The sequence below is a fragment of the Canariomyces notabilis genome (genome assembly GCF_033297395.1).
Source record: "Canariomyces notabilis strain CBS 508.74 unplaced genomic scaffold N656scaffold_14, whole genome shotgun sequence".
Classification (NCBI taxonomy): domain Eukaryota; kingdom Fungi; phylum Ascomycota; class Sordariomycetes; order Sordariales; family Chaetomiaceae; genus Canariomyces; species Canariomyces notabilis.
In genome coordinates this window covers 455,528-481,904 of record NW_027041836.1, presented here as the reverse complement: position 1 = coordinate 481,904, position 26,377 = coordinate 455,528, and the positions used below count along the sequence as shown (strand labels likewise).

The following is a 26,377-nucleotide window of genomic DNA, read 5'->3' as shown; positions in this document are numbered from 1 at the left end:
TCCCTCGCTAGAGGGCCCAGACTCAGATCATAGACAGGAGTAACGTAGCATTCAGTCAAACATTGCTACACAGTATGCTTGAAGAGTCCAGTTGGTGACTTTCCGTCAAATGCCAGCTTGCCATCCTCGATCCATATATTGCATGCTCAACCTCAGCTTCCTACCTAGCTAAGGTACATACCTTATTTGAACCTACTGCACAATGTCCATTCATGGATGCCAGCTGGTAGCTGCATCACGTCCCTCTTGGGTAACAGTGACCCGTCTGTCCGATGTCTTACATGTAGCTGGATATTCATTGCATCCCAGTCTGCGAATGACTTTCTCTCAGCTAGCAAGACACCAGCGTACCTTGCCTCGGAGGAAGCATGACAGATGCTCTCCAACCGAACAAGCTAATGGAAGCGAGAAACGACATGATCATTCCCAGGTGCAGATGGTATTACTACACTCTGCACCTGTCATTGTCATAGATTACCACACCCTCCACTCCTAAGCCATAACTGCAAGCCTACCCATCCCGTGTGCTTTGCGAGACATACGAGGGTGGCACGGGCAGCCTCAAAGTAGGCTGGGTAAGGTAGGATAACCAACTTGAACTTTGTCCGGATCGAATTGTCGAGGGGTTGCGAGACAACATGATAGAATCCTTCCTCGCTGTGGTTTGTGAACACATGCCGTAGTGTACCGTATGTACATACAAGCTGGGGAAGTTTGCAGTTCATCTACTAAAGTATGCAGAGGTAGGCTTCATATTCATCGGCTTCAATATTAAGCCTGAGGTTGAAGCGGAGGGATACTAGAGTAGGTAGTAGTACTATTAGTACCTTAGGTGGTCGGTGACTTAGAGCACCTAGTAGCTGAGGAGCATTAAGCCAACGTTGCCCTGGTTAACATGTGATAGAAAAAGTATGGATGAATGCTAACTACTAAGACCAAGTCTTGTTGCTCCCTAGGAACCTTGAAGCCTTGCTTCAATCAAAGTGTTCGGTTGCCATTGAACTCGAGACCGGCTTCAATATCTAGTACCTAAGTCACTGTTCTCAATGTCCTCAACTTCAATATTGAAACAACATAACGCCCAACTCGGTGGGTCAAGTACCTAAGGTACCTAGCTAATCAACGCATATAGGCACTTGGCCGAGGCAAAAGACCTTCCAGATGAAAGTAGGTACCTACCTAACTACCTTGTAACGTGCCCAGGTAGTATTTGAACTTTGGGAGGTTGTGGGCCGCTGACTCTCTCATCTTGATTCTCGTCTTAGACATGAATTTCACCCTTCACTTCTGTGGTTCTGGCACAATCATAGTACCTAGCACAGCAACCGATGATATTGGAGTGTAGTTCCAAGAACCTAGGGAGGCATAGCTTGTGGGGACATGAATGCACCTAGGGACTAGCGTCTGGTTCATAGGGAATAGCGATATCTGGGGGGATATCGGGCCCATTGGGAGCGTTATCTCCCACACGGATGTCAAACCCTCAAAAGGTACCAATTCTATTAGGTCATTGGGGGATCGAAACTGGCGAACTCCACGAACTTGGAGCACAGCACCTGGGGAAGCATGTTAGTGAGAAGTTCGCAGGCCGTCTCAATCTACCACCGGACCAAGCCCGGTTCCATATGATATTCGATGGCCATTGAGAATCAGCTCTCTCAAGAGCTGCACACGCAGTATTTAGGCCACGTGCTGACTTCCCTAGAAGAGATGATGAGCTGCATGGATGATGGCAGGCGAAATACGTACCGCCCTTCTCCATGTTTATCGTCTGGCCTTCTGCCATTGGGCCGCATCCCATGTCTGGGGCCCAGATAACGAGAAGTATTTGGGGGGATGGCAAGATCTGATAAACGGCTGACCCCCCCCCTTCCCCCCAACTATCTTGACCTCCACGGCTTTCCGGTCAGCGGCCGGCTCCGACAGCTCCTGTCTTGGAGGACGGCGCTTGACACAGGGTCAGTCAGCTCGCACATTCGCATTGAGAGTATGAGATTCTGGGCCCGGGGTCCAAGCAGCCGGGAATAAAAGCGGGGAAGAATGGCAGTGAAATCAAGGAATAACGTTGATGTTGAGGGGAAAACTTGACCCCGGCCATTCCGTTCTGGATCCAGGTTAAAGCTATCTGTCAAATCCCTGCCAGCGATAAGCCCTCCAGTTCGTTCGTGCCTTGTGTTTTAAAAGATGAGTGGCCCTGCCTGCCTTGTCAACCGCTCCTACATGACGCCCCCAAGCCAAGCAGTTCACCGTCTAATTACAATTTACATGCATCTTCGCACTTACGGTTCCAGCTGACGGAAGTCCTTGCCTGCCCTGACTCAGCCACTCGGCCGCTACCGGCACTATGGACGAAGACCAGGGGCCGTCGCAAATTGTTCCCGGGCCGGCTCCGAAGCGGACCTTGGGTGACCGGCTCGGCGCCATCCGCCGGACCTTGTTCACCAAGGAGGGCCTCATCGGCAACTACGACTATGCCTTCCTGTTCCGCCCAAACCTGCCCTTCATGAAGAAGGCCGACACACCACCGCCCTTCTTCGGCCTGAACGACCGGATGCCCGTGGTGTTGGCCCTGATCCTCGGCTTCCAGCATGCCCTGGCCATGTTGGCGGGCGTCATCACCCCGCCGCTCATCATGTCCGGCGCCGGCGGTGTCAACTTCGGCCCGGAAATGACGCAGTACCTCGTGTCGACGGCGCTCATCGTGTCCGGTATCCTGTCAGCCGTGCAGATAACCCGGATCCACATCAGGAAGACGCCTTACTACATCGGCACCGGCCTGCTGTCGGTGGTTGGCATCTCCTTTTCCATCATCCCCGTTGCCACGGGCGCCTTTAGCCAAATGTACGCCAACGGCTTCTGCCCGACGGCCGACGACGGCACGCCGCTGCCGTGCCCGGACGCCTACGGGGCCATTCTGGGCACCGCCGCCGTGTGCTCGCTGCTCGAGATCCTCATGTCCTTCATGCCGCCCCGGGTGATTCTGCGCATCTTCCCTCCCATCGTGACGGGGCCTACCGTGATGCTGATTGGCATCAACCTCATCCGCTCGGGCTTCCAGAACTGGGCCGGTGGCACCGGTCTCTGCTCCGGGACCAATCCGCCCGAGTTCTATGCCCTCTGCCCCAACATCAACGCTCCGCATGCTCTGCCGTGGGGCTCGGCTGAGTACCTAGGTCGGTAACAAACACCAGCAAGCTCATTAGATACTAGTACTAACACACACACGCCGCCAGGCCTGGGCTTCTCCGTCTTCGTAACCATCATCCTCTGCGAGCGGTTCGGCTCGCCCATCATGAAGTCCACCAGCGTCGTCATCGGGCTGCTAACCGGCTGCATCATTGCCGCGGCATGCGGGTACTTTGACCGGTCGGGCATCGACAACGCGCCCGCGGTATCCTTTATCTGGGTGCACACTTTCAAGCTGACCGTCTACGGGCCCCTTGTGCTCCCGCTCATGGCCGTCTTCATCATATGCGCGTGCGAGTCCATCGGCGACATCACGGCCACGTGCGACGTCTCGCGCCTCGAGGTCGACGGCCGCCTGTACGAGAGCCGCATCCAGGGCGGCGTGCTGGCCGACGGCCTTAACGGCCTGCTCGCCGCCCTCGCCACCATCACCCCCATGACCACCTTCGCCCAGAACAACGGCGTCATCGCCCTCACCCGCTGCGCGAACCGCTCTGCCGGGTACTGCTGCTGGTACGGCCCCCCTTTTCTCAACCAACCTTCACAGTGCAATTAACTAAACCCTCGCAACCCAGCCTCTTCCTAATCCTCATGGGCATCTTCACCAAATTCGCCGCCTCCCTCGTCGCCATCCCGTCCCCCGTACTAGGCGGCATGACGACCTTCCTCTTCACCTCCGTCGCCGTATCAGGCATGGCCATCATCGCACGGGGTTGCGTGCCCTTCACACGACGAGCACGTTTCATCCTGACCGCCGGCTTAGCCCTCGGCTACGGCGCAACACTAGTCCCCACCTACTTTGACCACGTCTTCACCTACGGCGGGGAGAACCGCGCCCTGCAGGGCTTTCTCGACGCCATCGCCCTTGTCATGGAGACGGGCTTCGCCGTCACCGCTTTCGTCACGGCCGTGCTCAATTTGACGCTGCCCGTCGAACTGGACGACGCCGTCGACGGTCGTGATGAGACTCAGGCCGAGGATGTTGCTCGGAGTGGTGCGAAGGATAGTAGTGCTAGTGAGGACGGCTTCAAGGTAGTGCCTGGGCCGGTGGGGGTGGGGAACCTTTCAGGGAAGGAGGGTGACGACGGTCAAATCAAGGGGGGAAAGATGGCGTGATTTCAACTGAGAGAAGCAAGCACGGTTTCTCAAGGTCTTGTGTTGAAGATACCCCGCTCCCGACCTGTGGGATTCAGGTCGAATGTGAGATGTTCGTGTTCTGGATCAAGTGCATTATAGTCAGATATAGATACATGGGTAGGGTTGGTGGGCATGGATCGTTGTACAGCTGAATGCGACGGTATATATTCTCCCATCCCGAAAGGTCAACCATCACGAACAAAGCTGGACTTGCATTCGGGAAAGCCTGTGAAAATGGGTGCATAAATGCCGCTTCAGCTAGTGAACCGCTAGGTAGGAGGCAGACATCTCAGGAGGAATAGGTGCCGCAACATGAATGAGATGGCCGCCAGAGAATGCAGAGCCATATCAGATTTCGTTTCGCCTAATACAGCAATCGTTCCCCCAAGTCTAGCAAAGGGACGAAGCTAAGGATAGTTAGGTACTTTTGAGGGCATTGGCTGCCCATGATTGATAACGGATACTCTAGAGGCTGCCGGCTGCCCTGAAATCCTCGAGCGCCTGCATCACTCTCGCCTTCATCGACTTCTCGCCCTCGCGAACCCAGACACGGGGGTCGTAGAACTTTTTGTTTCTGCTCGACGTGGTCAGCAATTTGTTCAAACCGTAGAGGGCCAACAGATACGTACGGCTTGTGTGCTCCATCAGGGTTGCCGACCTGCGTCTTCAGGTACTCGATGTTCTTGGTGATGTAGTCGCGGTGCCCGGACAAATACGCCCACTGCAGGTCTACCGAAACAGTTAGCACCCGGTAGTCCCTGAGAATTGAGGGCAGCCATACCGGTATCAAGATTAACCTTCACAACGCCATTGTCGATCGCTGTCCGGAAGTCGTCGACGCTCGAGCCCGAACCGCCATGGAACACGAAGAAGACGGGCTTCGGGTCGCTGTCGCCGGTCTGGAGCTTCTCGCACACATACTTCTGGTGCTTCGCGAGAAGCTCTGGGTGGAGCTTGACGTTGCCGCTGCGTCGGCGTTAGCAAGCAGAAACCGTAAGATACTTGAGACAGAGACAAAGAAGAAGCATACGGTTGGTAGACACCGTGGACATTGCCGAAGCCAGCGGCGATGCTGAAGTAAGGGGAAATCTTGCTCAATGCCTGGTAGATGTCCCAGATGTCCTCGGGCTGCGTGTAGAGGGAATTGTTGTCGACGTTCTCGTTGTTCACGCCGTCTTCCTCACCGCCCGTGATACCGATTTCCATCTCCAGCCACTGCTTCCACGGGGCGGCGCGCTGCAGGTACTTTGCGGTAGTCTGGATGTTGTAGTCAACGGCCTCTTCCGACAGGTCGATCATGTGGCTGCTGAACAGCGGGATGCCATGCTCCTTGAAGTGCGCCTCGTCGGCGTCCATCATGCCGTCCAGCCAGGGCAGCAGCTTCTTGGCACAGTGGTCGGTGTGCAGGACGACGGGGATACCGTAGACGGGGGCAATGGAACGGATGTAGTGTGCGGCAGCGATAGCGCCGGCAATCGAGGCAGCTTGACCATCGTTTGAGACGCCCTTGCCGGCGAAAAAAGCAGCACCACCGTTGGAAACCTGGAGAATGATGGGGGACTTGGCGTCTCTGGCGGCCTCGAGAGCGGCGACGACAGTCGACGACGAGGTGACATTGATCGCGGGAAGAGCAAAGGCGTTCTTGCGAGCGTATTGGAAGAGCTATATACTGGTTAGCAGCCATGCAGACCGTAAAGGTCCTCGCAATGTAACCCAGACAAAATTACTGAATCACACATACCTTGAGGACGTCGTCACCGTAGATGACGCCGGGCTTCAGACCCAACTCCTTCATAAGGCCAGCCATTTTGTGCGATTTGAACGTGAGTAGACTAAAAATGCGACAATCTGGAGAGCACAATGCAGATACTGGGAGTTCTCGGTTGTCCTAGGGTTGTCGTTGTCTGAAATTTACTTGAAGTGGGATGACGAGAAGGAATCGAGGTGGGGGAACGGAGAAAGAGGAGGGGTAGCGCTGGCACGACGACCGAGGCCGGACCCGAGGGATTTTCGCATCATGACGTAAAACTAGTTCGGGAAGGCGGGGTCCACGGGCATTACCTACTTTCTTGGGGGGGTTTTATCTGATGAAGGCCTAGATAATAGTCTGTATTTAGTTCCTCATAGGAATCATGGCATTGAGGTCCTGACAGCTTCATGTTCAGCTGCCGGAGCTCGGAAATCAGAGGTGGTTCGGGTGGGTTGGGGCCAATCTGCGAATGAGGGGAAAGCCGGTTATGCTGCTTGTCGGCATTGGACATGCGCTACGGCACAGCATCTTCCATCAATGAGAGCTCCCGTCCCCTGTCTTCCGTCACCCGTCAACGTCTCCGTCTCCCGTTCCGAGCAGCGGGAGTTCCCGGAGTTGACTAGATACACATTGCCGGTCCCTGAACATGCTCACATCATGAATACACTTTGTTCCTGGCCACGGTCATCCACCAAAAAGTTCTGTCTAGTCCACATTAGAATCCGTCTCGTCTATCGTGAGCATTAGATTATTATCTTGTCGTCTCTGCCATACACGTCCATCAAGGCATGGTAGCGACCTATATACCGAAAAACATATCCTACCCATTACCCTGCTCTATAAGCCTTCTATATTTATACACCCTCCGAATAGCACTATCCTGTCACATCAGCCGCTGCCCATCTAGGCAGCCGGGACCCCAAGCTTATTGTTCGTCTTGCGAGTCATAACCTTGGTGATGGCATGCCTGATGGTTACGCCAGCCTTCTCGATGTCCTTCTTGGACAGGCCCGTCGTGACACAGACCTTGAGTGCGGGCTGAACTGCCCAGGTCCCGTCCTTGAGACTCGTATGGATCGTGATGGAATTGCCCTTGAGACGCGAGATGAGCACGCCGTTGGCGAGGGCCTATGTTTTCTCCGTGATCAGTGATATTTTGCTGTAATGGGATCAGAGACGGCACATACCTCGTCAACACACTCCTGCATCAGCCTGTCCTGGTCCTCAACGCTGAGCCGCCTGGCCTTGATGACTTCAGGTTTGAGCACCAAGATCATGATGGGATTTTCGGGGGCGCTTGTACACATGACCCAGTCGCTCCGCGGGTCCAGCTGCGCCCGCATGAGCCGGATGTTCTCACGGCATTGCTGCAGAATTTCTGGGTTCGATTGCAGCACGTTGAGGCTCTCGCTGGCCGTCATGGCAAGCATGGCTGGTAGTGCGGCAGAGAAAGTGAATGCGGCCGACGTGATACGTTGGTGCTCCACCACGTCCTTGGAGCCTGCGCAGAAGCCGCCTCCGGCGCAGAGAGGGCCGGCCATGGAGCCAACGATCATGTCCACCTGCTGAGGATCGACATTTTGCGCCTCCGTAAGACCGCGGCCTGTGCGGCCGAGCACGCCAAAGGACCATGTCTCGTCAAGGATGATGCGGAATTTGTATTTTTCTTTAAGCTCGATCTGTTGATGCCGTTAGAATGCATTTCGTCCGGCTCAAGGTTGCGGTGGGTGACCTGTGCTTACCAGCTTAGGCAAATTATTGACATCTCCGATCGTCTCAAACAACGCCTCAGTGACAATAAACCGCCTCGTCAGCTTCTTCCGGGCCTGCTCCTGCACCACCTTGCGCATGACGCGCTCAAGATCTTCTAGGTCGTTGTGATTGTACCACTTGATGCTGCTCCGCGAGATTTCCAGGCCGCGGCGGATGGAGCAGTTAACCGCTCGGTCAGCAACAATGACGTCTCCTCTCTTGCAAAACGCCGGGATCACGCTCGAAATGGTAGCGAACGAATTCGAGTATACAATGCATCCTTCGGTGCCGAGGTACGACGCGATATCAGCTTCGGTCTTCATGTGAACATCCTGGGTGCCGTAGAATTGCGGTGGGCCGCAAGGGCCCACGCCGTAGGTGCGCAGGGTCTGAATGGCCTTCTCCTTGATCTGTTCGTTGGCATTAAGGTTGTAGAAGTTGTACGAGGCGAGGTTTGTAACTGTCTTGCCGTTGGCGAGCTTCGATTTCGGCCCTGTCGGCCTACGCGCCGTCAGCCATCCAAAGCACGCCTCTCTACAGTGGTCCAGATTATCTTACCCAACAAGAACAGGCAGCTTCTCCAGCTCGGCTTCCTCGGCTGGTGTCGGTGCTGGCACGAGAGGCTCGGGTGTCCATTCGTCGACTAGCTCGTCAATTTCCTACCGAGCCATGATATTTATCAGCCCTGCTCCCCTTTCATTTAGCACCCCAACGAACGAGGGAAAACGCACATCCTCCGTCAGCTTGACATAATTCTGCTTCGAAGTCGAGTAGCTCGGCGCGAGCAGGTATCGAATAAAGAAGATGAACAGCACCAGCTCAATGGCTGACCGAACCGGGTCGTTCTGGTAGCTGGAGCGGACGTAGCGGATGAGGACGGCCGAGCCAGGAACCTTTTGGAAGACGACGACCGCTTCGTCGAGCCATTGATTCAGGTGCGACTGCACCTCGTGTAGATCCATCTTGTGCAGAGTGTCGGTTTTTCGCGCTTTTCCCGCCCTTTCCGTTCTTTTAATGTCGTCGGGCAGGACTCGGGTAATTGTCGAGCGGCGCTGCTCTGCAATGCAAGGTGATCAAAACGTCGAACACAAAACGAGACCGCCGGGAAGAGTGTGTATGCGCGGTCCAGTAAGCACAAAATGTTACTGTATTTGGATCGATAGCCAGGCACGCGAGATTACGGAGACAGTTGCATCTTTTATCTAATCGGCCGCCCCACCCTTGAAAAGGGGCACAGTGCACCACCCTCCCATGCCTCTTTAATGACCGTATCCCTCTCTACAGCACTACTAGGAGTATGAAGTACCTCTGTGTAACCCCCATTCCTCTGTGATACATGCCATGTCTAGTTCAAGCACCAAAGGAGTCAACTGTTGATCGCGGTCTATGGCTACTATGTAGTGCTCTTCCGACTGCTTCTTAATTAAAGTACCGAGTTTCCAATTCTTCATCCTCGACAACACCGTCATCCAGTGTGAAAGCGAAAATGTCCCGAGCAGATGCAGGTGGCATGATTACACAAAATTACCTAGGTCTAGAAGGGAAGACGGAGGACAAAAAAAGGACCGCATGAATACCAATGTTCACCGCCCACCAAGGAGATGTCGACCCCCTGCCACACTGACATAGATATGAGAAGACCCCATTACACAAGACTCCTGAATATGATACACCATGCCTGAAACCACCCTTATTCGCTTTCACCCAGACAGTTATACTTCCTTGGCTGCAGCGTGATTGCTCCTCCTCAGATCGGAGTGCAATATGATATATTGCACGAAAGTGCTTTCACGAGGTTGTCGCACGCCCTCAAATCATCATCCTGTTGGCGGCCGTGGCTGTCGCTTTCGCCGATAATTCAGATGCCATGACGCCCGTGTATGTCTTCGCCCCAGTACCCGTAGCAGTTCTGCCGTGAGTATCGTTCCTTGGAAATTCTGGCTGCACGAGACCCATGTTGAGATCATTGAGGGGTTTGAAGACCGACGCGGGAACGTATCTGCCAGCAACAACCGGGCCAACGAGGAGTGCGAGGAACACGACAAGCATGACAAAGTAGAGAATTGCGTAGCGGATGACACGCCGTCTCCGGAGCTTTGTCTGCTTCATCGAGTAGATGGGGGGGCGAATTTGGCGGCTAGAGCACATATTAGACAAGTTCTCGCGTAATCGGATGGGAAGACGCCAACATACCTTGGGCGAAGCCAAAAGAGAATCATTGAGTGCAGCTTGTCGACCTGCGGAATCAGGATGACTGGAAGCATGAGGAAAAGGATGAAGTGACCGAGGACGAAATCGGCGGCGAACATGCTCAGTTCGGTAATCTTGCACAGATACTCACGAGCAGGCTGGGAAATTGTGTGCCAGCCCATCGAGTACCACTTGCCAGTCCAGAAAGCGATGTTCGCCTCGTCCGTTTTGAGTTCGCGGGTGAGTGCGAGAGCAATGATCAACTTGAAGATGAAGCGCTGAAGGGCCACCACGGCGATCATGCCTAGGAGGGTCTTGACAAAGTCGAACTTCTGCAAAAAGAACATGACCTCGAAGAAGATCAAAAGTGCAACGACGGCAATGCCGTGCGCGATGGCAGCCAGGACGCTGCCAAACTTTTTGCAGCACATGCTCAAGAGCGGACCCATGAAGCAGGCCATCGCAAAGAACATTGCCAAAACGCCGGCATTGATAGCAATGGGAGCCAAGGCTACAATGCCAAGACGAATCAAGGCCCCGGTCTCCTTGGCGTTCTTATCGATCACGCCGTTTTGCGAATTCATAAACAAATATGGGATCGCCGTCACCAGCACAAGACACAGAGGCGAGAATATCTCAGCCCAGAACATGTTTGTGATAGCGGCACGCGGGACGTCGCCCGACATCTTGGCAGAGGGGTCGCCGAGCGCCTTGCGCTTGTAGCCCGTGATCCTTGTTCGTGAAAGTCGGCAGAAGGCGATCCAAGACGAGGCATGTGACCGAGAATTGCCGCGCGACAACCAGCGGAGGTAATCACGATAGTCGATGAAAAAGTCGTTCCAGGCGAACTGGTGGGGGTTGTAAAGGAACGGCGATATCGTCAAGGCCATCACCGTCAACCAGAAGTAGACAATTGCTGCCTGCCAGACCGTAATCGAAGCGAAGAGCAACATCAGGAACAAGCGCGCCCCAAGATATATGGATGGGCCGGCGAAACGCGAGTAGAGAACGCCAAACGGGATTCGAGCGGTGGCAAACCCACGACCGGTACCGATGTATCTGGCGCCGCCGAATGTGATGTCCTGCTGGACCGAGTTCGCGTAGATCTGGCAAACAAACACCTCGAAGAATGGTGACAGTGAGAAGAATTGTTTGAGGAAGCGGGTAACCGCACGCCACACGCCGCGCTCCACCGCCTCCTGCACAATCAGGGGCACAAAGGAGAGGAAGAAGACGAAGAAGATCGACAAGACACTGCGGTAGACCCAATCCATGAGAGCGTCCGTGTTCGAGCAGCCAGTGGGGTACAGAGGATCCGTGATAGGTACCTGGCGGTTGTACTCGCAGGGAGTTGTCTCGCGCCGGAGAGCGCCGATTTGCAGGAGCGAGATCATGAACATCTGGACCGAGAGCATGATGAACATGTTGTTGAGATGGAAACCAGGGTGGGCGTAGTAGAACGAGAGGAAGCGATCCAGGGGCAGTTGAGTCCCAAGGTAGTAGTACTCGCGAGAAAGCATCTGCTCGCCCATACCCGTTCCGATCTTTGTCGTGAAGTTCAAGATAGACCCGAAACCCAAATCACGACCCTTGCCGCACTGGTAATATTCGCAATGCTTGATGCGGCCGCCGCGTAACAAAGCGTTCATGCCGGCGTAGATATCTTCGTTCAGGTGGAGACCCTTTTGAGCTTTGGACACACCGCCACGGGTAGTCATGAAGATGCCGTTGAGGAAATCCGGGTGACCATAGTGTAGTTTGCCGCCAATCTGCGCCAGAGTTCTTGCGAAGAGCGTGCCGAATGTCTGTTCCTTACCGGCGGCAACGTCTCCGAGGACGCCAATGTTCTCCGAGAAGATGTATTCGCGAGCACCAAGGATGGCAACGGGGGCACGAGTTGGATTCTTAACCCCAGGAGTGTACGGCGACACGTTATCCATCTTCATCTCCTCAAACTCGGCAAGGACATTGCGGATCTTTAGGCATTCCTCAAGGTAATTGTCTTGATTGGCATCGATGAGCTGAATGTACTCGCCTCGGTAGAAGATGATGGCATGATTCTGATTGTCAGATTTGCCGTCACCCAGAATAGGGTTGCCGGAAAGCTGGATACGGAACTTGGGGCGGCGCATGCCATTTTCCATGATTTCGGAGTGGCCGTCGATGAGCGCAGAGTACAGACGGGGCTCTTCACCTTCAGCCAAAGGCGGTTCTTCGTCCAAGTAGGCGATTTGCAGATCGGGATAAGCTCGGAGCAAGAACTCGGCGTTTTCCATCTCCTCTTTCTTGAATTTGGCGAATCGCTGCATCGAGACAATGAGCTTGAACTTGCGGCGAGCCATTCGCTCCAGCTCACGCTCGAGCTTGTCAGAATTGCCGCCGAACATCTGCACAACCTCGGGGTTCTCGACGCGATACAGAAGCTTGATCGCACGGCTGTAATTCATGAAACCGGAGACGGTGCGGTACAGGGTTTGGAAACGGAGAGAAGCCCAGATGCGCGTCCTGAGCGTGTACTCGGGCGCAGACGACTTGAACCCGATGCAGTAGAAGGGCAGATCGTCAATCTTACTCTTGGCTGTGTCCTTCTCGTTCTTTTCATCTTCTCCGTTGAATTGCGAGGTCTCGTCGGCTAGAATCTTAGTGTCCTTGACGAAGCAATCCCATTCATGGGGATGGAGCTGTTTCAGATACTCGAGGAGGGTGACGCGGGAGTAAGGCTCGTCCTCGCGGATGATCTCCCTAAGCGACAAAAGAATCTTCTCACTGTAGTGGGGAATCATGACCGTGAAAGTCGGCATATTGTCGACGGGGACCGGCTCTGGGATAGGTGTCGAGAGCGACTGGGCAAAGAAAGATATTCTCCGCTCGGCCTCACTATAACTCGGGAAGAATTCGGTCTTGAAGGACTGATCATCCTGCGAAACGAAGAAGGTGGGGGCCCGCAAGGTGCGCTTTCCCTCCTGTTCCGACGGAACCTGATGGTAAAGCAGCTTCTGAACGTGGTCAATAGCCAGCAGATGCTCGCGATACATCGAGATGACGATGGCATTCCAGATCTGGGAGATGAGCACCTTGGGCTTGTACTTGATCTCCATGTCTGTCGTGGCCAGAATCTTGGAGTAGATACGCTTCGGCAGACGAGTGAAGATGTTCCTCCAAGGGGTCAAGATCGACGAGCCGAGGTAGAAGGACCGGGCGATGGAGAACAATGCGTTGAACAAGACATAAAACAGGTAGGTATCCAGGAAGAAGAAGATCAAGTCGGTGAACAGGAGAAGGCCAAGGGTAATCTGCGGTTGGTACTGGCAGAGGTTCTTTTTGAGAATCGTGTCGCCGATACAGTTGGTTGTTCTCATTATGTCCAGGTACCGGATGGGATCTCGGATTGACAAAGTCAAATATATGTACGACTCTCCGAACTTGAGTCCAAACACGACAAGCCAAAGACCGTATGACATGGCCATGTCATTGCCCTTGAGGCGGGGGTAACTGGCTGTAAACGTTTGACTCGCCACGTATCTCCTTGAGTTCTTGGTCAGGTAGCTTCCGAAGAGACCACCGAGCGGCATAACGGAGAAAAATATGTAGGTGGCCACGGCGACGAAGAATTGCACGATGCCGAGAACCAGTGAAATTTGCTGATTCTGCCGCTCGAGATATGCTTTCGTGTCGCTCGCGGGCATAAAGATGTACACACCCGGCGCGACATTGATGACGAAGACGAGGATGAGGAAGAGGAGTCGCTTCGTCAAATGCTGCGCGCCAGCCCACTTGCGAGGAACGTAAAGCCATTCTGCTAGAGTTGCCAGAATCTGGATCAAGGAAGCGATGGTCCCGCCAAACCCGACGATAGACCACACAGCGGCCGGTGGTGGCTGATTGTTGGCTTCTTGCTCGTAGTTTGGCGTGATGAGGGTAGGGGAATTGTAGGCCGTGAAAAACCAGAACATGGTCAAGTGAATAATCCAGATGCGGTTGAAGTTGACGAGGATGTGGAACCAGGAGCGTGTCTCCTTGTATGTCTTGAAGAAGACCTTCTTCCAATTCACATCCTTCAGCTTGAGATAGCGCTCGGCAGGGGGCACATCAACCAGCTTGCTCTTATCATGAAGGACGATGCGCTCGATGCCCTCGGGATACCAAAACAGCTGGTTGCAATCGTCGTAACCGATGATCTGACTGTGGTCCTTCTCGCGGCGAACGTAAACACCATCGAGAATTTCGTATCCCTGGTCGCGACAGTATTGGTAGAGTGGCGTGATGACGTTGTTGAGGAAGGTGAATTCCTCAACCGGCTCTACCATATTCTGGCAGGCAGGGGAATTGAGATAGTCGTCTGCGCACTTGAAGATGAAGCAGAGACATTCGGGCATGAAACGGACCTGGTTCGCCTCGCCCCAGATAAGAAGGTAAAGCGCAAGCTGGCGTACACGGTCGTGCTGTGACATTCGGTTCATCCGGGTCTTCCACCTATACTCGGCAGCCTCCAGCGAGTCATCACCTTCAAGATCTTCGAGAGCTTCGGCCTCGTTCTCGGGCGCTCCCTTCTTCTTATTCTTGCGAGATCGTTTCAAGCCTTTGCCCTTCATATTCGCAAAGCCAACGGCGTCGTCGAGATCGAGGTGGGCGGCAAAATACCACTTGCGATAGTTTGCATTGTCGCCGCCGATGTAGTCCGCATGCAGTGAGAGAAGCGCCTGGTTTGGCGTCATCCTCGACGCTCGCGAGTCCAGGAGGGTCATCAAATGGTCATACATGTTGCGCATGCTGTCGCGCTGGAAACCGAACTTGGCCGTCAGGTCGAGAAAGATGTCCTCCACCTCTTCCTTCGAGAGGGGAATTTGCGCATCTGAAGTCCAAGCAGGGTACGGCTCTCTGGAGCGCTGGCCAGCGGGGAGGACATTGCCGTAGTCCATGCCGTAGTTTGGTGTCGATGCGCCAGATGAGCGATTGCCTCCGTACGAAATCTGAGACGACGCGGGCCGATATCCTCTACCTCCCATTTGACCATCATTATAGCCGTCATAGCGCTCGTCGCCGCGGCCGTAGTAGTCCATGTCGGCTGCTCGGGCCATGTCGGATCTCATGGTGAAGTCGCTGAACGTCTCGGAATCCTCTTCCGAGCCGTTGCGGTGGCCCTGGCCGTTCCCATAGCCGTTCCGATCATAGCCCTGGTCGTAGTAGCCTCCCTGGTTGTTGTAGTAATCATCCTGGTACTGATCGTGATTGTCATAGTAGCCACCATCTTGGTGGTACGGGTTGTTGGGGTCAGCATTGTAATAACCTCTTCAATTCGTGTTAGCAACATCCTCGGAACGCAGCACTCTATACCAGGAAGAGCAACGTACGACTCGTCATAGTACCCTTCACCGTGTTGTTGCCCGCCGCGGTTATTGTAACCATTGTTGTCATAGTACTGCTGGTCGTCCTGGTAGTACGAGTCGGTGTTGCCATTATTGTGGCCATAGCCATCATCGTATTCCTGATGACTTTGGCCCTGGCCTTGGCCTTGGCCCTGCTGATATCCCGACATGCTGGGTAAAGGTCTATGAGAGAGCACGGGTTAGTTACCGCGCGGCTTAGGGAAGGAATCGAAGGCTAGGCGAATGGGGAGGCCCGCTGGCGGGCAAGGCTGGCCATGACGCAAAGTGTCAACTCACTAGATCAGCGGCTCATGAGAAGTTCTAAGAATGGCGTCTCTTCGCTGCTTCGACGTGAAACTCCGGGACGATGCAGTCTGACCCTGAAGCAGACTAGCAAGAGTAAGGCAATGTGATACCACGAGGTAGTGCCGTGCAAAGATCCTTGAGTGGCCCGCAACCGCAGGAAATATCTCGATCGGCGGATACTTTCCGAGTGCTCAAAAGCAAGCTTCTGTTGAGAGGTAGAGGCCGCGCTTGTTGTTGCACAACCAACACTTGGCCAAAGCGAATAAGCGATTGACGGCGCGGTGGGGCGCAGATTGGCAGGTCGACAGGTTGGCTCAGAGATGACGGAACCGCGAGTCGAGATTGACTGACGAGGAAACGATTAAGCCGCCAGAAAACTGCTGGATCTCTTGAATTGTTGTCCTCCCACGATGTTTCTGCGTAGTAATGATTGACGTTGTCACTCTTCTACTTTTTGGTGCGATTGCCTCTGTTGCACGGGGCTTTCGTGTCTCGGTTGATGGAAGCGTGGGCACGAAATGTATTGGCGGCCACAACCCTACGGCGTCGATTCAGTGGCGCAGGTGGTAGGGGGCCGCGACGGCCAGATATCCCCCGGTGGATGTGCCGAAAACGAGAGAGTAGAGGAAGATCTACTAGAGCGAGTGTAGGGAGAGCGAAAGGGGAAAAAAGGCACTGACGAAAGGAAACGAGCGAAGGTGAAAAAGAGCAGGAAAACGGGAGAACTTGGAAAAAGGAGACATTGCGGGAATGGATGGGTTCGTCGTTACAGAAGGAGAGCGGACAAGTCGGCTTGTTGGCGAGGACAGGGGTTGTGAGCCTGCCAGGGGGCTAACAAGGTTGCTGTTCGTGTTCCTTTCAGGTACCAGCTTGGACTCGTCCACACTGTGTGGCAAGCCACTGCACTGCACTGCTCCTCCAGTGGAGGCATGGAGGCCCAGATTCAGGGCAACTTGGATAAATGGTGGCTTTCATGGTGGCAACAGCTCAGGGGTGTTCACACGCTCTTTCAGGCCCTCGAGAAGTCTCCCAACATCCCACCATCGCCATTGATTTCAGTCGACAGACATCTTTACTCACCTGAAGTTGCAGCAGTGGATTCATTTGATCTTTCCTAGCGAAGCTTTGTCTGGCAGGCTGACCTTCAACATTGGCGGGCTCGGGCGGGCTACGGGGCCTTGGCAACTGTCGCCTGCAGCAGTGCGGCCCGCAAAAAGCGGCCGAGATGGATTGAGGAGCACAGTGCGGCAAGAACTTTGCAGCATATCTTTTCATATTACACATATCGTACTCCGTATTGAGTACTTATCGCACACACCCCAGAGTAGGAGGATTCTCCGTACTCTCTACCTGTAGAAGAGGAAGACACATTATGATACGAAGTATCTCTGTAGCCTCGAACGGTCTTTGGTTCAACAGGGCCCCATCGAAGCTTTTTAAACCAATAAGCTGCATTGGTGAATCTGCTTGGCATCCGCTCGTTGGCGGCCAGGTCTGGGCTTGTCAAGCTGGGAGATTGGACTGCGTCAGATTCCCATGCTCCGCCACCCAATTCCCCTTGAACTCAGGGCAAGCAAGTTTCGGCCAGGTAGCCCCCTTGTAAGTGCATACATTGAGGTATGTACACAAGTAAGTACTCCGTCCGTACAATACATACAGTACTGTAAGTGAACAACGTAGGCCTCCACAAGCTTGGCAATTGCAGATGACGGATGGCGAGGAAAAACAGGGAAGCGGCCTCGCTGCAAGCAAACTGTGAGCATCCACCCAGATAGCTGGTAGGCTCAGATAGGGTGCCATGCGAAAGGCAAGTTGTAAAGATTTCCAAGCACGCAGAGGGGAAGAGGGCATGTGGTGAATACTTTAGGTAGGACGCATGCAACTCAGCCAGCAGACACGATTTCGTGGTGAAGAGCGATAACACGAGATACAACAATTCCCGCTAGCTTTCCCACTCGTGCTTGTATGTATACCGTATCTACAAGTACATAACACAACTAGAGGTTAAACAGCATCAACGCTGGTGGAATTGTTCTTTCAGAGTCCACTCCACAAACCACCCTGTTGGAGTGGAACTTTGGAAACTCGGAAGAGTTTGACAAGAACCACCCGACTAATCCGAACACGCGCCCACTCATGTATTATGTATTCTTCCCCAGCAGAGTGGTGCAGCACAAGAACAGATTGATGACTGCTGCAGGAGCTGCGTTTCGGTCTCAACATCTGGCATTGTCGGTGAACGAACGGCCTGTCGTACCCAACGGTGCCAGTTGGGGCACATAATTTTCCCAAGGGTTGGTACAGTACATGCTCGATGACGATGTCATACCTAATCTGTTCTGCCCTGCTTCGGAGCTACTAAACCGGACCGTGGACATTGGAAGAAAAATGCTTGATCGGCGCCTTGTGGGGCGACAGCCCAGCCACGCCGGTCTTGGCAGATTGTGTCGGCGATGCTATCGCTGCTTTTCCCTTTCCTCTTTCTAAACATGGGCTTCGAGCTTGCGCAATCCGTCTAGCAAATCTGAGATGGGGGCCCGATGGGCTTTTGAGACTTGGCCTTATCTCTGCCGGGCCAGGAGAGAGGCTGTCGGCGAGATGCAGTGTGATTGGCGATCGGCACGGAAGAAGAGATCGAGGCTCACGCCGGCTCGCGCCTCACGGACGTCCCATATCGTGGCCGCCGAGACCGACGCCGAATGGACACCGGGTCACCGGTACCTGCGTCTGTCGAGGCTTTTGACAGGCTCACTACGGCGGTGAAGCTAGCTAGCGACATCCCAAGACGGCGACCGATGCCGCAGAGCGTGCGCACCCCTCACCTCGTTATAGGCGAAGCCGTACCGGTTCCCCCGAAGGGTATCCTCATCCAGACATCCACCGCCCCGTGTCAGAGATATGCGCTGTTCCGTCCCGAGTACGGAGGTGGAGATGAGGAATGTTTTATGGCAGCCTGCATCTGACCAGCGTGGGCACAGATGGCACATGCCATCCGCGTCTATGGCGTCCAATCGCCGCCAATAGACATCGCCCTGATGATAGATGATAGGACAAGTAGAGGAGGACGCGCAATAGATATGCTCAAAGGGGCGGAGAGGACACCAGAAGGCAAAGAACAGACATCGTCGCACCGAAACAATGCTTCGCGGTCATGAGCCCGCCACAGGTGTAACACATTCACAATCACCGTTTTGTGCTATTGAGTTTTGTGTTGTGCTACACGTACCCATGTGGCGATGTGCTTCCTTTGCAATGCCCTTCCACGGACAGCCGCATAGGAGTGTATCGCAACCGTCGTGGATTCAAGAGTTGTCCTAAACGAGATACGTATCGATTCAAGAGAGAGTTTAGGAGACAATAGCGGTATCAGTATGGCAATTGTGTCTGGAGTCCCCAAAACTCGAACGCATAAAGTTCTCAAAGTGAATTGTCGCATCGCATCACCTCAAGTGCTGGTGATTACCTATCCGACAAAAGGCCAAATGCCGATGAGATCGTCTCATCTCTACATGGCTAGCCTGGCAGCATCTTACACAGTAGAGCAGAGATAACAATGCATCAGACTTAACGTTGGATCAGATGAGCGTTTGAAGGTCCCGTCCACTCTCAACATAAGGTACCTTATGTGCTTCGTACGAAGCACAGAGATATGCAGTGTACCCGCCCTGCACAGCTGATAATGAATGTTGGTACGCACTGCATTCCAGGGGTTCAAGGGAAGTCAAAGTGAGCGGCCCGAGGTCTGCACTACGGAACTGCTGTGGAGGTCTTTGTGCAACACTCGTTGCCCCTAGCAACCACACAAAGCCGACTTAATTCTCGTGGAGCTCAGCAATCTTTCCAATTTCAATCTGCGCAAATCAGTTATCAGTCTCTTACATTCACTTCAATCCTTCTTAGAGTAAGAGGAAACATGGCGAGATTGAGCAAGCCGCTAAAAGATTGGAGCGACGACGATGATAGCGATGGATTTCCCGGCATCTTTGAAATGACACACAAGCGCCGGAAGCCCTCAAACCAAGATGCATCGTCTGTCCAACTGAAAACCAACGAACTACCGAAAACGGAAAAAGTAGCAAGGCCCCCAACATCGGTGAGGAGGCGGAGGCTCGGCCCTTTGTCAGACAACCTGCTGCTGAGAGCATGGACGCCTGAGAGTGCTGAGCAGGAGAATAGTCCGTGCCGAGAGAAAGAAAACACCGAGGTACGGCGGACAAGAGTTGAGCTACGGACAAGGAAAACGAAGTCAACTGCCCTCTCCATTGCGCACCGATTTGAGGATGAAAACCATGCATCGGCGCAGGATGACTTCAGAGTCGCTGAAGATGTGTCTTCGTTGGAGGACACCTTTCACTCGTGTCTTTCTGAAGGCTCCGAGTTTAGTGACTCCGACACGGACAGTGACAGCGGCAAAGAGAACAATCACCACAGAGCCCCCATCTCTAGCATTATGCGCCGAAAGGGAAAGCCTCCAAAGCTCGACGAGAGGAAGTCTCCAAAACGGGCGACGCAACTCACAAAGGCCAGGGAGAAATCTGCTGCGGCAGTCAAGGAGATGAAAGCAGGTGAAGATGTGGCAGATACATTGTCACGGCTTCGACTGTGAGTGTACTCTCCGCCAAAGACACTGCCACCTTTTATCGTTTCCAGGAATTCGCAGGCTAACCTTTCACAGAGACGACATTGGGGGCCTATTACCAGCTGGGCGAGAAGTGACTCCTCCCTCTAGTCCTACAAAATCCCGACCAGGCCTCGTCTCCCCTAAGAAGCTGCCACGGATCCCTGCCACACCACACCGCCCCAGCTCCGACATCTTCTGGAGCCGAGAATTTGTTGATGAATGGAACGACGAGCACTCGCCGCGAAAGCAACTGTTCCCCGATGCTGCTGCAGCCAAGAAGAAGCGAGTGAATCAGAGCAGCCCCGAAAAGATGTCAGGAAAGAGTGTATGTGGCGAGAGAGTACCAGGCCGCGGCGCGGAGAAGAAGGCCTTCGAGAAAGCAAGACAAGACCTGGCCGACAAGTTCCTCAAGGAACTTGACGCGGTGATCACTAACGGCAGATTGGCCGAGTTGACTGCCCCAACAGGGGGCATCCGGATATTCTGGTCGAATAAGCTGAACAAAACCGCCGGCCGTGCCCACTGGAAGTGCGAGCGGGTCCGGTCTGCTGTCCCAGGAGAAGACAAGGTCATACATCACGCTTCGATTGAGCTCGCCGAGAAGATAATCGACGACGAGCACCGCCTTCTCAACACGCTCGCTCACGAATTCTGTCACCTCGCCAACTATATGATCAGCGGCATCACCACTAACCCCCATGGGCAAGAGTTCAAGGCTTGGGGGGAAAAGTGCTCCCAGGCCTTCGGGAACAGGGGCGTTGTGGTCACGACCAAGCACTCGTACGACATTGCCTTCAAGTTTGTGTGGGAATGCGTCGGGTGTGGCATCGAATACAAACGGCACTCCAAGAGTGTCGACCCGGCCCGGCACCGGTGCTCGCAATGCCAGAGCGAGTTGAAGCAGACAAAGCCCGTGCCGAGACGGAAGAAGGAGGATGGGTCCCCTGCGAAACAGAGCGAATGGCAGATTTTTATGAAGGAGCAGATGCCGCTCATCAGGGCCGAGAACCCCAAAATGCCGCTGAAGGACATTATGAGGATTGTGGCAGCCCGATGGGCAGAGCGGTCAAAGGTCCCAACTCCAGTGCCGGATGAATCTGCCGATGAAGCATCCGAAGGCTGGGAGGACGACAAGCTAGTGATGCTGGACAGGCAGCTGGAGCGTGTGGACCTTGCTGAGGATTAATAGCCCTGCGATACCCTGACTGTTGGCATGCATTGTTGCATACTGAGATTGACGAGGAGGTTCTACATAGTAGAGCTTTGCTGTAATACTAAAGACTACATACATTCGTGAATTCCGTCTCTTCACCTCGCTCCGTCCCTGCCTTTCCCGGCTACCTATCCAATAACTAGATGCGATATCGACAGGCCCAACCTTCCAAGCGCCTGACAATCGTTGTCTCCCACCCCGTACTGAATCCATGTCATGACTCTCCAGTAATAGACACATGAAAAGGTCGTCAGTAGCCCTACAACAACCCGCTTGGAAGGCCATCCGTTCAACCATCCAAAATCCCCTTTCATAGAAACAAACGAGATGACTCCTTTCAGAGCAACACACTATAAAATCATCCACATCCACCTCACCACACCCCAACGCTTTCAAAGTGTCAAATCTGATCGAAAAGACCCCAGTCCTTGACCTGAAAAGTAGCCCATATCTTGGCCGCATGCTCGACCGCATCACCAATGAGCTCGCCCTGCTTGCCCAGCGCCAGGTCCACCTCGTCCTCGTCGTACTCGCCCTTGATGTGGGGCACGTTGATGGTGATGAGCACGTCCGTCTGCTCCTTTTCGAGCCGCACCAGCGTCAGGATCAGCGCCGTGAAGTCGGGCGCCCCCGCCCGCTGCTGCCGAGTCGGCGTGTCGCTAACCCCTCCTCCTCCTCCTGCGTGTGGCGTCTGCGTCGCGATGAGCGTGTAGGCGGGGATGGATTCACTGTGTTGAATGGGGATTGGTTAGATTCATTTTTCTTTGCTGTTTGCTTTCCCTCCGGGGGCAATGGGCGCGAGAGGAAGGGAGGGAAGAGGGTCAGGGGAAAAAGGGGTCAAGTACTCAAGATGTGTAAACTGCGTCTCTGTCGTGTTCCACACTTTGACTGTATCAGCATCGTCGCCAACCAGGTCCTCGAGGTGAGTTGTCAAAGCGCGCCCGTCGCGCTCCAGCCCGCTTCCAGGGGCGTCTACGCGCTCGGTTATGTCGAAGATGATGGATGTGAAGCCATCCTTGTCGATGTAGACTTCTTGGTTGTCGGGGACTTGACGGATAGTGCTGCCGGTAAGAAAGAACGGTCAGCGAAATTGATCGCGTTAATTTCAGATTATCCTGGAGGGCGTAGAGGAATGCGCCGTTTCGCATAAACGTACCTGACGTCGGCAAAGTTCGCGGGCAAGTCGCATACAAGTGCGCCCCCGAAGAGCGGGGTGGTCTTGTACTCCCTGCGCGGCATGATGTGCACAATAGCTTCACTCAATATACACAATCCGGATTATGCCACTCTATGCTTGATGGGTACTGTAGGATATGGTCCGATGAAGTAGAACTCTTGAGTTCGTTCGACTTCGCGACTGGGTCAGGCGGCAGTATCGTTGACTGCGAGAGGATGGCGGGGCATGGCGGGGTACCAGTGTCTCTAGAGCTTGTCATGGTGGCGCAGGCAGCAGTTCATGAAACCCAATCAAGTGCGTGTTTCAATGGACTGTATTACACTTACTGTACCTTGAGCATATCTAGATGGATCGCGCATTTACAAGATACAAATGTGTCCAGTGTTGCTATGCAACATTTGGCAAAGCAGATTGAGGACTGCCCTGTCGAGGTACCTGGTATTTTACCGTACAGTACAGTACCGATCCGCAGTGACGTAGCTTAAACCGAAACCCCGCCATGATTATCGAGGGGCACAGCAGTGCCTTACAGTACCGTAGGTAGTGGACTGAGGGTAATTATCAGGACGTTACACAGTACAAGTCGCGCTCCGGCCCGAACCGTGACGGGGAAGAGCTCACCTGTTAGCGACTCCAGAGCAACCCCTCTCGATTCTCGAATCGACTCTCGTAGGTGAAGCAGTCATCAAGGTGCTCCATCACACTCCATCTCTACCTGGGACAGACCAATGGCAAGCAAAATGGCCTCCTGCATCTTCTGCAAGATTGTCAAGGGCAAGTCTATTCTCAGCTCTATTAGCTATAAGCTTCAATCGACCAAAAACTAACTCTTGGCCTCAACACCAGGAGAGATCCCATGCTTCAAGCTCTTTGAGAGCGACAAGACGCTCGCATTCCTCGATATCATGCCTCTCAGCCGAGGACATGCTGTACGCTTCGCAGTCCCGCCCATCCGAGTTCTTCCCTCCTTTTACGAGCCCACTAACAGCGCTCATAGCTCGTGATTCCCAAGGTCCACGGCGAGAAACTCACCGATATCCCGGATGACCACCTGACAGAGATCCTTGTATGTGAAAACCAATCTATAGATACCCTTATAAGGAAAGGTTTAGATCTAACAAGGTGTTTCCCACCCCAGCCCATCGCCAAGAAGCTCGTCATTGCCACGGGCGCTCAGGAGTACAACATCCTGCAGAACAACGGAAAGGGAGCGCACCAGGAAGTTGGCCATGTAAGTGGACTATACCCTTGACATCGAATACGAGCCGTCAACTAAGTCGTGGAATCTACCCAGGTTCATTTCCACATGGTATGTGCATCATCAACCCTGGGATAGCGAGGCCTGTCCGTTTCTAACTCACAACGCAGATCCCCAAGCCCAACGCACAGGAAGGGCTCGGCATCGGCTGGCCGCAGCAGAAGACAGACATGGATAAGCTCAAGGCGCTTTTTGAGGAGATCAAGTCAAAAATGTGAATCAATGTGATCGCGAGAGCTGCCCATCATGGGCCAAGCAGATGCGTATGTACGTATTGCTCTTGTCAAGAGGCGCAAGAGCAGAATGGCCAAATGTCTTTTCTCAGTAATAGTGCAGAACGAGCCAGCCCAGATCAGCGGGCCGCATCCGCAATACTCCTATAAGATCGTACAGTGCATGTAACCCCCGTTCGCCGACTACTGTGGAAGTTGATATATGCTTCTGTTTCCACATCGACAAGCCTAATCAATATCATCTGGTGAGGTAACAATAGCAGAAACAGGTGCGGCAGCAGGTGCAGCAGCGGAGGCAGCGTTCACTCCATTCGCTGTCTCGATTTTGCCCTCAGGATACCAATTGAGCTTGCCCCCAGGCTGAAGAAAACCGGTCCGATCATAATACGAACGGGCACGGATATAGGGGTCAAGGTTCCAGTAGTCGTCGCGGAGCTTGGCCGCGATCGAGTTCCGCCGCGCTTTGATCTCGGTCGCCTTGTCACCCTCAGGGTTCTGAATCCACTCGAGCGTGGCGTCTTCATATGCCTTGTACAGCTCTTCCCTGGCCGCCAGCATCCGGTCCCGTGTTTGGGTGTCATTAAGCTTATCGTTCTCGCCCTCAGCTGGTTCAACGTATTGGTACGTCCAGTCCTCTTCACCGTCGAGATCTTTAGGTATCTGCTTCAGGCTGATGAACTCTTCCATTTCCTTAGCGCTGTTGGTGAAGTGAACCTTGTTGGCGACGACGGGGTCGAGCCAGCCTCGGATCACCTTCCAAATGCCTGGCTTGTGTCAACGGCGGATTCCCACTGGCGCTGTTGGGAAAGTACTTACCCTGGAAAATCCAGGGGGCCTTGTGCACCAGTACCGCACCCAGGCACTCGGGATAATTGGCCTCGAAGCACTTGATCATGAACTTCACAGGCGAATAATCCTGATCTGGTCAGCGATCGTATCATCACGGAGCTGAATATAAACCTACCATATTCGCCATGGAAAACCCGGTCATGTCGAATACAACGGTCTGTAATCGTTAACAAGCGGTAGGAGGTCTGCGATGGGTTCGACTTACGGCCGTATCAACAGGCGGTTGGAGCAGCATGCGGCAGGTCTCGATGAGATACACGGTGTATCTCTCCATGGCCGCCTCCTCTTGCTCCCCTTGCCTGTGTAGCCTGACATTCACAAAACAGAGGGGCCTCCCCAGCTTGTCCGTGCCGTGCACATAACTGATGCCCTTCCTGAGCTGCGTCATGAAATCGTGCGCAACCTTCTGAACCGCGGCATCACTGCTCTTCTCGGCTGCCAGCGCAGCAGCCTCACCATTTTTCATGATATCCTCATCGACCTTCATCTCGTGGGCCCGCCATTTCATGGTTGACACGAACATGATTAGGGCCCTGTCGACGTCCCATTTGCGCGCTCTTAGGAACCGAAGGATGAGGGCATCCGGATGATCGTGCTTCACCATGCTCCAGATAGTATTACGGATAGACTCCGGTGACTGACTGGCAAGTGTTTCATAGAAATCTTTTGTTTGCCCGTACTTGTCTGCCTCCCCGTCTTTTCCCAGGTTGAGCACGACGGGAGCATTCGCGGGCGCGGAATTTGAGTTTGCCTCAGATTCCTTCTTGTCTTTGCGTGAGAAGAACGACATCCGGCTTTTCTTTGCCTTCTTAGCGTCGCCGTCCGCCTTGTCACCAGCCACAGCTGAAGCGCTGTCTGCACCGGCATCGTTCTGCTCCTGGCCAACCCCACACACCTGGAATATTAGCTGCCAGAGGCGTCTGAGCTTCTCCTCTTGCTCAGGGGTCAAGTTTCCAGGACGGCCTGGCGGTATTTCTGCGGCCATATCGACAAGCTCGGATAGCTCCTGGGTATCTTGTCTGCTTGTCCTCTCTGGCCGGGCAACGTAGTAGACGGATAGGGCGACTACAGCAGCCGAGACAGCTAGAAGAAGCCCCGAAAAGGAGGCTCGTAGAGTGCTACTGCGAGCGCGCCAGATATGTGCTGGGTAACAAACTCCTTGGTATCCGGTACGCAGGAACCTTGCAGAACTGCCAACGCTAATGGCGCAGGATGCCGGGAGCGTGAAGTGCGCGCGGTGAAGACTGGCGAGTTGGGCGCAGCGGGACGGTTGGGCTAAGCCTGTGATAGCAAGAGAAGGGAATGCTGATTGAACAATATAGGCCGAGCGAGAAGTGAG

The 26,377-nt window shown here is 53.9% G+C and overlaps 9 protein-coding genes across 9 annotated transcripts; 3 read left to right on the top strand and 6 right to left on the bottom strand.

Annotated features, from left to right (window-relative positions):
- Positions 1 to 921: 921 nt before the first annotated feature.
- Positions 922 to 2,081, bottom strand: N656DRAFT_780386 (uncharacterized protein). The gene is made up of 2 exons (XM_064815364.1): positions 1,750 to 2,081; positions 922 to 1,556 (listed from the first exon to the last, which is right to left on the bottom strand). Exons 1-2 carry the CDS (start codon positions 1,784 to 1,786, stop codon positions 1,282 to 1,284), a joined length of 312 nt encoding a protein of 103 aa, XP_064669233.1. The 5' UTR covers positions 1,787 to 2,081; the 3' UTR covers positions 922 to 1,281.
- Positions 2,082 to 2,331: 250 nt separating this feature from the next.
- N656DRAFT_755186 (Xanthine/uracil permease) lies at positions 2,332 to 4,302 on the top strand (the record flags this gene model as incomplete). Its single annotated transcript, XM_064813099.1, has 4 exons — positions 2,332 to 3,173; positions 3,234 to 3,699; positions 3,762 to 4,218; positions 4,264 to 4,302. The coding sequence occupies exons 1-4, from the start codon at positions 2,345 to 2,347 to the stop codon at positions 4,300 to 4,302; spliced, it is 1,791 nt and encodes a 596-aa protein (XP_064669232.1). The 5' UTR covers positions 2,332 to 2,344.
- Positions 4,303 to 4,677: 375 nt separating this feature from the next.
- On the bottom strand, positions 4,678 to 6,370 carry N656DRAFT_146644 (fructose bisphosphate aldolase). The gene is made up of 5 exons (XM_064808649.1): positions 6,065 to 6,370; positions 5,354 to 5,985; positions 5,105 to 5,289; positions 4,953 to 5,052; positions 4,678 to 4,897 (listed from the first exon to the last, which is right to left on the bottom strand). The coding sequence occupies exons 1-5, from the start codon at positions 6,128 to 6,130 to the stop codon at positions 4,789 to 4,791; spliced, it is 1,092 nt and encodes a 363-aa protein (XP_064669231.1). The 5' UTR covers positions 6,131 to 6,370; the 3' UTR covers positions 4,678 to 4,788.
- A 528-nt stretch (positions 6,371 to 6,898) lies between these two features.
- N656DRAFT_146642 (PLP-dependent transferase) lies at positions 6,899 to 8,950 on the bottom strand. The gene is made up of 5 exons (XM_064808648.1): positions 8,557 to 8,950; positions 8,384 to 8,484; positions 7,816 to 8,326; positions 7,261 to 7,752; positions 6,899 to 7,201 (listed from the first exon to the last, which is right to left on the bottom strand). Exons 1-5 carry the CDS (start codon positions 8,785 to 8,787, stop codon positions 6,977 to 6,979), a joined length of 1,560 nt encoding a protein of 519 aa, XP_064669230.1. The 5' UTR covers positions 8,788 to 8,950; the 3' UTR covers positions 6,899 to 6,976.
- A 684-nt stretch (positions 8,951 to 9,634) lies between these two features.
- Positions 9,635 to 15,551, bottom strand: N656DRAFT_799031 (glycosyltransferase family 48 protein; the record flags this gene model as incomplete). The annotated part of the gene is made up of 3 exons (XM_064817828.1): positions 9,635 to 9,962; positions 10,019 to 15,304; positions 15,367 to 15,551. 3 exons carry the CDS (start codon positions 15,549 to 15,551, stop codon positions 9,635 to 9,637), a joined length of 5,799 nt encoding a protein of 1,932 aa, XP_064669229.1.
- Positions 15,552 to 20,402: 4,851 nt separating this feature from the next.
- N656DRAFT_691270 (uncharacterized protein) lies at positions 20,403 to 21,365 on the top strand (the record flags this gene model as incomplete). Its single annotated transcript, XM_064810654.1, has 1 exon — positions 20,403 to 21,365. A coding segment is annotated over one exon (963 nt), but the record flags the coding sequence as incomplete, so codon positions are not given.
- Positions 21,366 to 21,512: 147 nt separating this feature from the next.
- Positions 21,513 to 23,091, bottom strand: N656DRAFT_780381 (Mog1p/PsbP-like protein). Its single transcript, XM_064815363.1, has 3 exons — positions 22,678 to 23,091; positions 22,367 to 22,582; positions 21,513 to 22,249 (listed from the first exon to the last, which is right to left on the bottom strand). Exons 1-3 carry the CDS (start codon positions 22,758 to 22,760, stop codon positions 21,922 to 21,924), a joined length of 627 nt encoding a protein of 208 aa, XP_064669227.1. The 5' UTR covers positions 22,761 to 23,091; the 3' UTR covers positions 21,513 to 21,921.
- A 23-nt stretch (positions 23,092 to 23,114) lies between these two features.
- On the top strand, positions 23,115 to 24,355 carry N656DRAFT_845969 (HIT-like protein). The gene is made up of 6 exons (XM_064819219.1): positions 23,115 to 23,472; positions 23,545 to 23,627; positions 23,696 to 23,764; positions 23,837 to 23,929; positions 23,993 to 24,007; positions 24,067 to 24,355. The coding sequence occupies exons 1-6, from the start codon at positions 23,427 to 23,429 to the stop codon at positions 24,172 to 24,174; spliced, it is 414 nt and encodes a 137-aa protein (XP_064669226.1). The 5' UTR covers positions 23,115 to 23,426; the 3' UTR covers positions 24,175 to 24,355.
- A 62-nt stretch (positions 24,356 to 24,417) lies between these two features.
- N656DRAFT_790282 (CRAL/TRIO domain-containing protein) lies at positions 24,418 to 26,023 on the bottom strand (the record flags this gene model as incomplete). The annotated part of the gene is made up of 4 exons (XM_064816871.1): positions 24,418 to 24,953; positions 25,006 to 25,105; positions 25,154 to 25,195; positions 25,244 to 26,023. The coding sequence occupies 4 exons, from the start codon at positions 26,021 to 26,023 to the stop codon at positions 24,418 to 24,420; spliced, it is 1,458 nt and encodes a 485-aa protein (XP_064669225.1).
- Positions 26,024 to 26,377: the final 354 nt, after the last annotated feature.

What these genes read in the sequence shown, in the direction of transcription:
- N656DRAFT_780386 (XM_064815364.1), bottom strand. Translation starts at nt 1,786, where the DNA reads ATGGCAGAAGGCCAGACGATAAACATGGAGAAGGGCG. An exon ending in GATAAACATGGAGAAGGGCG is followed by an intron (nt 1,557 to 1,749) that starts GTACGTATTTCG and finishes ATGCTTCCCCAG; the next exon opens with GTGCTGTGCTCCAAGTTCGT.
- N656DRAFT_146644 (XM_064808649.1), bottom strand. Translation starts at nt 6,130, where the DNA reads ATGGCTGGCCTTATGAAGGAGTTGGGTCTGAAGCCCGGCGTCATCTAC. An exon ending in GTCCACGGTGTCTACCAACC is followed by an intron (nt 5,290 to 5,353) that starts GTATGCTTCTTC and finishes ACGCCGACGCAG; the next exon opens with CGGCAACGTCAAGCTCCACC. An exon ending in GAAGGTTAATCTTGATACCG is followed by an intron (nt 5,053 to 5,104) that starts GTATGGCTGCCC and finishes CTGTTTCGGTAG; the next exon opens with ACCTGCAGTGGGCGTATTTG.
- N656DRAFT_146642 (XM_064808648.1), bottom strand. Translation starts at nt 8,787, where the DNA reads ATGGATCTACACGAGGTGCAGTCGCACCTGAATCAATGGCTCGACGAA. An exon ending in ATGTCAAGCTGACGGAGGAT is followed by an intron (nt 8,485 to 8,556) that starts GTGCGTTTTCCC and finishes ATGGCTCGGTAG; the next exon opens with GAAATTGACGAGCTAGTCGA. An exon ending in AAGCTGCCTGTTCTTGTTGG is followed by an intron (nt 8,327 to 8,383) that starts GTAAGATAATCT and finishes GACGGCGCGTAG; the next exon opens with GCCGACAGGGCCGAAATCGA.
- N656DRAFT_780381 (XM_064815363.1), bottom strand. Translation starts at nt 22,760, where the DNA reads ATGCCGCGCAGGGAGTACAAGACCACCCCGCTCTTCGGGGGCGCACTT. An exon ending in GCGAACTTTGCCGACGTCAG is followed by an intron (nt 22,583 to 22,677) that starts GTACGTTTATGC and finishes TCTTACCGGCAG; the next exon opens with CACTATCCGTCAAGTCCCCG. An exon ending in ACGCAGTTTACACATCTTGA is followed by an intron (nt 22,250 to 22,366) that starts GTACTTGACCCC and finishes CATTCAACACAG; the next exon opens with TGAATCCATCCCCGCCTACA.
- N656DRAFT_845969 (XM_064819219.1), top strand. Translation starts at nt 23,427, where the DNA reads ATGGCAAGCAAAATGGCCTCCTGCATCTTCTGCAAGATTGTCAAGG. An exon ending in CTCTCAGCCGAGGACATGCT is followed by an intron (nt 23,628 to 23,695) that starts GTACGCTTCGCA and finishes CAGCGCTCATAG; the next exon opens with CTCGTGATTCCCAAGGTCCA. An exon ending in ACCACCTGACAGAGATCCTT is followed by an intron (nt 23,765 to 23,836) that starts GTATGTGAAAAC and finishes TTCCCACCCCAG; the next exon opens with CCCATCGCCAAGAAGCTCGT.